This window comes from Nylanderia fulva, unplaced genomic scaffold (genome assembly GCF_048542155.1).
Source record: "Nylanderia fulva isolate GAGA-0341 unplaced genomic scaffold, ASM4854215v1 Scaffold35, whole genome shotgun sequence".
In the NCBI taxonomy this organism is placed as follows: Eukaryota; Metazoa; Arthropoda; class Insecta; order Hymenoptera; family Formicidae; genus Nylanderia; species Nylanderia fulva.
Genome location: NW_028190422.1, coordinates 664,948 through 675,829, shown reverse-complemented (window position 1 = coordinate 675,829; position 10,882 = coordinate 664,948). Strand labels below are relative to the sequence as shown.

The window sequence follows — 10,882 nt, the reverse complement described above, 5'->3', positions numbered from 1 at the left end:
GTTATTATAACCCCAAAATATCTCGAGAAGTTTTCGAGATATCTCGCATAATCGCATAATCGCTTTTCTACGACGTTGATTGGCCGTCGAAGTGCAAGAGTTATGTGCGCAAATTCAGATCGATTAATGAGGCCCCGCGCGATGAGTGTAATATTTCACGTTGAACGTGCGCATATTTTACGCGGAAATCGCTTCGTCCGGAGCAAAAAGATAACAGGAAATAGTTGCAAATGCAAAAGAAAACGTAAGCAGAAAACGAGATAATACTATGTACTTAATCATTATATTATCTGTTATTTATTTTTCTCTGATTTTACTGTATACTGTATCGAACATGATTTGCACTCGTAGAATTTCCGATAAGACAACGCGATTACATAAATGCCAATAAAGATTTTTCTCTTTCTAAATATATTTTTGCGCGAGATATATCGTTTAAAAGCTTCAGAAAAGTTTTCGCAATATAGCAGGCATTCGAAATCTCTTGCATGTTCTGATGTCTGAAATCGAGCATTTTTGGATTAGGCGTGAATTTCATGATACTTTTTTTTGACTACGCTTTCTTTACAGGTACATTATTCTTTAAACCTGAGGTTCGAAAAAGATAACTTGCAAGTGGTACGGATCACGCGATGTGTGTCGACGATAAATCAAATCTAAGAAAAAGAAAACAATACACATTTAATTCGCAGAAATGTTGCATCGTTATCTCGTCGAGCATCTTTTAAGCGAAGAATGACGAATTATATGGAGATATCTCACAAGGTACAATGAATTTTTTTCAAAATAAAAAAACCAAGGTTATAGGAGGAATAGGATGGCCGATAGAAAATTGCATTAAAATAACTGAAATTTACAAAAGAGAAGAATTAAGAAAAGAATTTCATTTTCTTTCACAGTCGATTATATGGCGTTTATTTATTTTACATATACATATATATTTATAGCAACTCATGAAATCCTGTATACGATAATTATAATACACAGTAATGTACTGTCTTGCCTAAAAATATACTTTAAGAGCGCCAAATAAATAATGCTCTATTCCTCCTTCCTTTTCTTTGCATTTCTACTTATCCATTGCATTAATAAGCAAAAATTTCATTTCCTTAATTACAACAACAGTTGTTAAAGTATATTTTATATTATAACTAAAAATTGTTAAAAAAACAAAAAATACAAATTAATAGCAAATTAATAGATCGATTTGTGGAAAAAATTGATTTATTAATTTTATTATTTATTAATTTTTACTCGTAATCAAAGAATAAGTTTGTAAAAATAGGGAGTTTCAAATTATTCCGAAATTTTCTTCTATGTACGAACAGTAAGTTATGTAATTCTCTAATAGAAGTTGTGAATGACAGTGACATAACGACATAAAGGCGTAATGTTAACAATGTGTGACCATGTCGAAAGACAATCGATAACGATGACCTTCCCTTATATTGTGTGTTCAATTATTCGCGAGCAAAGTATTAAACTACCCACGAATAAAACCATATAAGCATTTAAATTATCAACTAGTAAATCACGGGAAAAGATAAGCACAAGTTAAGCTTTCTGTCTTATCTTTTTTATTAAATGTATGATATCATATGTATAGCAGTTTCCTTGACTTGCTTTGACTTAAAAAGTAAAATATATTGCGGAAGTAGTAAAGAGAGTAAAAGTTAATGAGGCAATACCGTAAAAAAATTATAATTAATAGAGTATAATTCATCTGAGAAGGCTGTGTATTTCAAACTGAAACATTATTGCATATAATTAAAAAAACAAATTACAATGAATATTGACTTTCATTTTCAAATTATTTTTGCTTATTCGCCAAAAAATTATTATTTTTATTGCTTAAATAGTTCTTGGTTCTAAGAAAGTTATATAATTAAAAAAATTTTTTGATTAAAATCATATATAAAATGAAAAAATATAATTCGTTAAATGTATTAAAAAATTTAACACATTGATCACAAAGAGATATATTTTTTATTGTTGCAAACGTATATTGCACTGTTTAATTATATTAATTGCGTATTCACGGTTAGAAACAATAGACAACACGGTTAGAAACAATAGGTAGTTCCTAATCACATGTGATATTACACAATGATATGCAAAATGGTCAGTGTCAGCTATTACATAAGTAAACCGGACACATCCCAGTTAAACGATTTCGTGTCCATTTATTCATCTTAACAAGCTTCGCTTGAATTACAACTAGTTTGCAGGATACCAAATTATGCAGTGGCTTATTATGCACTTGATCGATATGTTTACAGTCTCATTAAGAAATAGAATAGAATTTATATAAATATCTTTGGTAATATATATAGTTTTATAAAATATCAAGTTGAATGTTTTAAAATTATGAAATTTAATAACTAAATTAAAATTTGTGAAGAATGAATAAAATAAAAAATGTTTTAAGCAAACGGAATAATCAATGGAATAATTTAAAATTGTTTTAAAAGCATATTACTTTATCAGAAAGCAGCACAAACGATATAATAAAAACTTATTCTTCCGGATATATTTTTTCATATTTTATTTCTTTTACAGAATATAATTTCTTACTAATAAAAATTTCTATCTTTATATTAATTTTAATATATAGACGTTGCCAAAGATATTTTATCATTTATCGGATCTTGCATAATTTAATTGATAATTATCTTAATAATAAGGCTACTTTGCAATATAAGGTGTTATACAATTTTTTTTTTTTTTTTTTTTTTTTTTTTTTTTTTTTTATACAAAATTCTTCGTACCATTTATATCGAATATATGAACATTTCTTAAATAAATATATCTGGTATATGTGTGTTTTCAAATTATATATTAACATACATTTTGATGCGCGCGCAACACCAATTAATAAATAAAATAATTTATTTGCGCGGATAAATAATTCAAATCGGCGCCATCTTACGTCGAAAGAAATATCAAGGTTGTGTTCGAAAATCCGCCCGTCGATGTCCAAATTTGAATGACCAATCAGAGACCGAGTAGTTCTTTGTCCTGATTGGTCAATCGAGCGCTTGACCCTAGATGAGTATATTTTCGAACACAATCTAGATCTAGAATGCTGCCCTCTAGTGCATCTTAGTATTGTTCATAAACAACATTTGCGCGCCATTTCCGCTGCGCCGATCCGGTCCGCAAAAGTACGAGACTCGAGTGTGAGTATATTAATTAGCATCTTCACATCGTTAATTACCGTATACGGCATCGTGATTGCAATCGCACGCGTGAGATTGATCTTGTCGGCCGCGAATCCGGCGAATCTCGCGTAACCTCACGTTCGTTCCTCCGAAAGATCGCGTGAAGTCAGTGAAGTTAGCTCTGAGCCGCCGAAAGTTCGTGTAAACAAGTCGACGAGGGCAGATCGCGAGAATTACCAAGTACTTTCGATGTGAAAAATTCCGAAGTTTTTCGACGTTGTCGATGGTATTCCAAGCGGGCGATTGCGCGTTTCCGGTCGTATTTTTGCATCATCGTGTCGGAGTATTCATACGCGACGAACTAGGTTCGTAATCTTGGTAAAAATATCGCGGGTCGACAAAGAGACCGCGCCGCCACATTGCTATTGTTAAATTTCAATATCGTACTTTGCTCTTTAAAGCTTTCTCGTGAATCGTCGAGCCGAAAATATTTAGCAAAGAGCAAGAATTGCATATTTAATTTAATTTATTATAATGAATATACCATAATTCTAATCAAAATGATTATTTGTTTCAGATGCAGATGTGATTATATTTCTCACGAATTTGGCGTTGCAATATTGAAAAATTTGGTTTGGACCAAGCATTGGCTGAAAGGTGAAAAGATTTTTATGTTTATTTTAAGATTTTTATGTTTATTTTAAGATTTCAAAATTTATAATAATTTTCAAGAATTTTCTCAGAATAATTAAATAATTATTATAATATAAATTTAGTTTAATTTATTATAATGAATATACCATAATTTTAATCGATATGATTATTTGTTTCAGATGCAGATGTGATTATACAATATTTCTGACGAATTTGGCGTTACAGCACTATGAAGGATTCGGTTGCACCAAGCAAAATCAGCTCAAAGGTAAAACAATTTTATGTTTATTTTAAGATTTCAAAATTTATAATAATTTTCAAGAATTTTCTCAGAATAATTAAATAATTATTATAATATAAATTTAATTTAATTTAATATAATGAATATACCATAATTTTAATCGATATGATTATTTGTTTCAGATGCAGATGTGATTATACAATATTTCTGACGAATTTGGCGTTGCAGCACTATGAAGGATTCGGTTGCACCAAGCAAAATCAGCTCAAAGGTAAAACAATTTTATGTTTATTTTAATATTTCATGGTTGAAAATTAATAATACAAAGAATCTTCTCAAAATAATTAATTAATTATTAGAATATAATTGTAATTTAATTTATTATAATGAATATATCATAATTTTAATCGATATATGATTATTTATTTCAGATTCAATGTGGTTTTATTTCTTGTGAATTTGGCGTTGCAGCACCGAAGGATTCGGTTCAGGCCAAACAGTATCGGTTCGAAGGTAAAGAGATTTTATGTTTATTTTAATATTTCACAGTTAAAATTTCATAATATTAAAAAATTTCCTTCGACTAATTAAAAAATCATTATAATATACAAATTTTTAATTTAATTTATTATAATGATATAAGTTATATATAAGTTTTTATGTATCAAATTCTTTTTATTTTAATATTGAATATACATCACAAGAGAATAAGTTTATAGATTTTATTTTAATTTAAAAGTTTTTATTTCTACTTATAATTAACGTTTTGTAATTTTATTCAATAATTTCTAAACTATTTTTATAAATTTAAAAAATAACTTTTTATTGCAAAAAAATATATTTTTAATTGTGAAACATATACTTTAATTGATTAAATCTATAATCGACGATCTATTAATTTTTTGTTGCAGAAATGTGACCGATATTGAATCATCGATATCAGTGAGTAAAATTTAAGGTACTAAATCGCTATCTTTGAAATCAATGCGATCTACTTTACATGTTGATTTTTGATACTCTCATCATCGCGATAATATAAATTAAAATTAAGAAAATATCTATAGAAATATATATATATATCAAAATAATTTTTTATAAATATATCATAACAATTTTAATTTCAATAATTTCATAATAATACACTACATTAAAATAATTTCATTAAAATTGCAATTGAAAATAAGTGCGAAACCGAGATCTTAATGTGCTAGAATTCTTTTAAAGAGAGAGGCTGAAATTCGTGATTATATTGCATGATAAACATGGAGAATAAAGATGATATATAATTTTAATCTTTATATACGAAATCACAAATATCGTTCAAAATATTCCGAAATAACTATTATAATTATTGTGTAAAGTTAACAAGAATGCGTAATTAGGATTAGATTAGACAATTATAAGTGGTCAATTTTGGAATATTGACGACTCCTGAGTGCGTCGCGGGGGAAGTCGTCATCGTCGTTCAATAAGGCCTTCCGATAAATGGGCTTTAAAATAGCGGCGACGCGAAAACAGAGCATTATTCGCGCGCGAGCTCTCGCGATTTTCGCGTTTTATCGAAACGAAAATGTAATAACTAAAATCCGGACGTCGCCGCACGTCGCGAACGAAAAAAAGTAACGCGAGTGCAAGTGCTTCTACGAGGAGGAGGCCGAGGGAGGCATCGGGCAACGGTGGAACAACTATGTGGTAAATAGTTTATTTATTATTTATTTTTATTATACTGTGTGTATACACACGCATAGTATATTAAATAATATATATACATATACATATATTTTTATTTTATTTTTACAGCTTCAATGGACAATGGATCTTCATCTCAGCATGCGTCTCTACATTCAAATAAAAAACGAAGTGCTTTCGCTATTCTATACTATTAGCAAGTCAGCATTGGTGAGTGCATTTATATTATGCATGCATTTATATTATGCATACAAGATGCTCGTAATTTCTCCCCTTTGCTCGTATTTTTCTTAGTAATCAAATAATTTTTATATTTATTATAAATCATGATTACCGATGGTGATATTAATACGTAAATCATTATATACATAGTTCATATTAAATATTTTCTGACAAAATTCATAAGATGCAATATTTAAAAATATTCAATAATTACTTTTATGCAGTATATTGACTTAAATATCAAAATTTTTAAATGAAAAAAAAATATATTATTTATAAATATATAAACATTTTAAGTCTTGCATTGTTTTGTATGTTTATGTAATTGCAATGTTTGCAATTTCCGTATAAAAATATATATACATGATATACTATATTATTCATATATCCATAATATATTAACATTTTAAGTCTTATATATTATTTTATATGTATATGTAATTGCAATTTTTGCATAAAAAGGTGAGTGGAAAAATTCATATTGACAGAGTATGAAACGTTTAATATTAAAATATTCAGTTCTTTTATATTTTACATTCTGCGTCCCAATCATTCGGGATTACTTCATACCACACTTGCTTCAGATTCTGTAATAAACAAGGACTCGCGCAGTTAGGAATTTCCAAAGAATGTGCGACCCTTGTTTCCGTATTATTTAAATATAATGTCTATAACAAAGAAAATAATACGTATAATAATCATTATGTAATTATTATTTTATAAATAAAAAGAATAGAAATAAAATTTGTTTATAAATAAAAAATTTATAAAATAATAATTATAGAGATAACATAAGATTAACATTTAGAAAAATAATAGAGATATTGGATGTGCAATATTGTTTTGTCGTACGTTATGATATGCAGGCTATTTTAGAAATTTTACATGAAACATAATGATTATAATTGCAAATTCTTGATAAATTATATTAATCTCAGATATAATTTCTGATATAACTATACACATAAATATTATTAAAATTTCCCAAACAATTCAGACATATAATGAAATTCTTATTAAGAATTTAAAACATTTTAAAATTTATGTGATATTCCAAACAATTTCTTTACAAAAAATATTCATGTACCATAAATTTTTACGATAATAATACCAATAACCATACCTTCACTTCCTGATCGGCACCATTATTCGTGAGATGTAATTCGAATATGAGCGTTGCTCCGTAATCGGGTTTAAAAAGTTCGTTCGTAAATCCCATTGTTCTCAATACATTAACGATAGTTATATCGTGAGCAGAATAAAAATAAGATCGTTTTGGTTTGGAATCAGTTCTAATCTCTTCCATATGCGATAAAATCTCCTTTAGCAGCGGGCCTGGAAATATTAAAATTTATGCGGTAATATTAGAATTTTTACGGTATTTCGTAACGGTATAAAATATCGTAACGATGCAGCTAAAAAGCGCATCTGGAGCGATACTGATCGTGCAAAGATACCACCGTACCTCCTAAAAGACGTTTTTGAATAGTGCTATTAGTAAAAATCGCTAAACTGCGAGCGGCTATTTCGCGCATCCCGTTATTGTAAAATTTGCGCGTCCATTCCGGCAGTTTTAAACCGTGTTGCTCCTCGATTTCGAGAGTATTGTAAAGAAACTCGACATCGGTGATCGTGCTTATATTCTGACCAGTATGCTCCGTCTGTTCTTTGTAATATTCGGCCATTTCTTTGCCTGATCTTCTTGCCTCTTCTAAATATGCCTGTTTTAGAGCTTCAGCTAATCTCGGGCATGGTGCCTTCACCGTTATTAACTGTAATATTTGTTTTGATAAATAAGTTTTTTATAGATCTGCATATTTTAATAAGTAACTCTTATAATTTATTTAAATTTTTATATGACACAAAAATTATTTTCCAAATCGAAAAAAAATGATTTTTGTCACATAGAGACTGTTTTTAATTCATTAAGTCAACTTATTTAAAATGGAGAACTTCTCGAATCTCTCTTTTTCTTTCTAAGATTTTAAGTTGTAGCTCGTTTAAAAAATCCAAAATCCTTTTTGTTTACCTTATCCATATCTCGTGGTATCGAATGTACAGGAACAGGAGTCCACGCTAATCCGGGTAAAAACATATCCTCCATAGTTGGTACGAACAATCTGGCGAGTAAGGCTTGTGCCGACATAATGCATCGATCTGCATAACTGCTTCGTACCAGCGTGGTTGCGCTTTCGAATTTATTACCGATTATATCGCCGTATTCTCGGCGGATCCATTGACCCACGTCATATAGTTGAAGCATTCCTTTCTGAAAATGAATTTCAAGAGATTAATAATGTACCGTACCTTATTATTCCCGCTCGATTGCGCGTCTTATATCCGATACATGCACTCGTAGAGGCACATATGCAATTTAATTTATGGCGATTCTAGATATATATTATATATGAAGCGTCGATTTAACAATATGTTCATATATCTCGCTCGAACCTTAGTCAGGGCGCCCCAGCCACCGGGCCATGCGTAATTTATGTAGGGATCTTTAGGATAGGTCTCTGTAGGAGTTCTGTCGCCGTGACGAAACAACTGTCAAAAAAATCAAAACCTTTTATATATTAGAAGAAACACGAATTATTTAAAGATGGCAAGTTAATCATATTATTTTTTACCTATCGAATATTTGATTAAATTTGAAATCTTTAAAAAAATTCGTCCAAATACTCTTTTATAGTTGAAATATTTTATATATGTATATATAAAATAATTATAAATAATATATATATATATATTTACATATAATTTTATTTTATATATAATTATATATAAAATTATACATATACATATATCTATATATATTCTATTAAATATATATAGATACTAATATATTTAGTATATATATATATATATATATATATGTATATTAAATAATATCTATTACTAAATTATTGTATTATCATTAAATCATCACATATTTATGATATTTAAATAACATAATTAATATTAAATATCTCTATCAAATTAATTTGTTTAAATTTAATAATATAAAATTAAATTAACAAAATTAATCGCGAGAACGAGATAATGAGGTGACAGATAATTGTTATAAACAAGTTACTTACAAAAGCCACTTGCTGTAACGTGTCATGTTTAGTAGTCGGAAATGCAAACGCCGTGTACGCTAATAGTGTGCAACCAATGAAGGTTCCGAGTACAACCACACTCACGCAAACGCTACGCTTTCTGATACAATTACCCATCGAGGTTCGTCTTCTCACTCGATCCATTTGAACCAATTATACGTTTTCCCGTGGCAATCCTGTAACTTCTTCGATCAGAGGCTAGATCGTAAATGAGCGCTCGTTAGTGACTAGTATAATGAGTCGAGCAATTCGATCGTCATTGTTACGATCGGATGTAAGGGTTTCTTTTATATAATAAGTTTAATACATACGTGGAAAATACATGCTTCGTGTAAAGTTCAATTGCATGCACTTTGTCGATTTAATATCACTTCTCATTAACATATATATTTTTATCCTAGCAAAATAAAATCTATATTGTTTGAACAATAGCAATAAATTAGAAAACTAATTTTTTTAACTGTTAAATATGATATCATTAATTTTTGATGAAAGTAAATGTAAATTAAAGGATAATTAATTTTTAAATTAAAAATTAAATTAAGTCTTTATTACAAATTTTATTAAAAGGTTTCTTTTAATAATATCATATCAAAGAAGAGTAATATCATATTAGAAAAATTCAATTCGGAATTTTTAAATTAAAGTCAGAAATATGAAGCTATAAAATAAGTTACTTTCTTTATATTTTCTCAAAAATTATAGCGGTTAATTTACTTGATTTCCTAAATAATTGATACTTGATTAACATCGGTTTATGTTTACACTATATATATCTCTATGAAAAGTTAAAGACTCTCTCTTACGGTGAGTTCTTTAATTCATCGATTGATCAATTGCATCATGCTGCACAAATGCGGCACTTTGCTGCATTTACGCATCGTGCGTGATTGATCAATTGATGAATTAAAGAACAAAGAACTCGCCATTATGTCTCAATAAAATAGATAACAGATATATGAGTGCGTCGTGATTATCGTATAAAAAATATATATATATTTAATATATCGTATAATAAAAAGATTTTTCTTTTGAAGAATTTTGTGATAGGAATTTACCTCTGCTTATTTATGATATAGAATCTCGTTTGTATTAAATCCACCAAGTAGATACGGCACTGCGGCTGTTTCGAGCACGTCGAGCTCGTCGGTATCGTATTCTTCATGAATCGCATAGAACGGAAAGAGATGCGAGATGCGTGACGTGCGTCATGTAGAATCGTATGGATCGTGGCACGCTTCGTGATTCGCAATCCAAAATGTACGGCAGTTGGTCAAGATCGCGATCACGTTTTGTCGACACTATACTCTATTATCACGAATTGATTGAAAAGCGTGCGGATGAGAAATGCGTGGCTTCTTCGCAGCACGCACACTGCGCACAACTGAAAGATCGACTATGGATGTGCGAACGGCTATCGGATGTGCAAGTGTTTGTCTGTCGCGTGTATCGCACTTACGTAAATACTACGATATAAACATCTGTCTATATGAGTGTCAATTATAAGCGATAAATTAGTCTTCTTTTTTCACAAAGTGAAACTTGTTCGAAACTGTATGACAGCTTCAGCCTGGCAGCTGGATCAAGTGATATTAATGGCTTTAATGACTTTAATTTTCCATGATGATTGATAAATTTAATACTGTTGGATAGCTTTACAAATAACATACAGATGATTGCATATGAAATAATTGTTTGAATATGCTAAAATGTGCAAAATGTTATTTTTTATAAATACAGTGAATATTATTTATAGATATGTAAATTTATAATAATATATGAATTTTATTATATATATTATTTTTAATAGAGTA

General features: G+C 29.1%; 2 protein-coding genes across 6 annotated transcripts in view; one reads left to right on the top strand and one right to left on the bottom strand.

The window, feature by feature from the left end:
- Positions 1-10,882, top strand: part of LOC114934931 (MAP/microtubule affinity-regulating kinase 3-like) — a 341,090-nt gene that overhangs the window by 1,172 nt on the left and 329,036 nt on the right. Inside the window, exons 2-9 of the mRNA XM_085485235.1 lie at positions 571-765; positions 3,739-3,818; positions 3,995-4,083; positions 4,239-4,327; positions 4,488-4,569; positions 4,968-4,998; positions 5,281-5,748; positions 5,857-5,955. Coding sequence (XP_085341361.1) covers positions 5,869-5,955 — 87 coding nt within the window. The 5' untranslated portion in view covers positions 571-765; positions 3,739-3,818; positions 3,995-4,083; ... (3 more) ...; positions 5,281-5,748; positions 5,857-5,868. The remainder of the gene's footprint in view (positions 1-570; positions 766-3,738; positions 3,819-3,994; positions 4,084-4,238; positions 4,328-4,487; positions 4,570-4,967; positions 4,999-5,280; positions 5,749-5,856; positions 5,956-10,882) is intronic.
- LOC114934993 (putative achaete scute target 1) lies at positions 6,449-10,593 on the bottom strand. 5 transcript variants are annotated; one of them, XM_085485233.1, is made up of 8 exons: positions 10,127-10,593; positions 9,380-9,465; positions 9,048-9,244; positions 8,419-8,514; positions 7,997-8,236; positions 7,433-7,739; positions 7,091-7,302; positions 6,449-6,635 (listed from the first exon to the last, which is right to left on the bottom strand). In XM_085485233.1, exons 3-8 carry the CDS (start codon positions 9,210-9,212, stop codon positions 6,492-6,494), a joined length of 1,164 nt encoding a protein of 387 aa, XP_085341359.1. In that variant the 5' UTR covers positions 9,213-9,244; positions 9,380-9,465; positions 10,127-10,593; the 3' UTR covers positions 6,449-6,491. The 5 variants fall into 5 exon arrangements, with proteins under 5 accessions (XP_085341359.1, XP_085341357.1, XP_085341356.1 ...); XM_085485231.1 differs by having other exon boundaries at positions 9,048-9,266; positions 9,380-9,480; positions 10,127-10,591; XM_085485230.1 differs by having other exon boundaries at positions 9,048-9,266; positions 10,127-10,591.

Excerpts from the sequence above, each read along its gene's own strand:
- LOC114934993 (XM_085485233.1), bottom strand. The coding sequence starts at position 9,212 with ATGGATCGAGTGAGAAGACGAACCTCGATGGGTAATTGTATCAGAAAG. Across the intron at positions 8,237-8,418 it reads GCTGGGGCGCCCTGACTAAG|AAAGGAATGCTTCAACTATA; the intron begins GTTCGAGCGAGA and ends ATTCATTTTCAG. Across the intron at positions 7,740-7,996 it reads TACCACGAGATATGGATAAG|TTAATAACGGTGAAGGCACC; the intron begins GTAAACAAAAAG and ends CAAATATTACAG.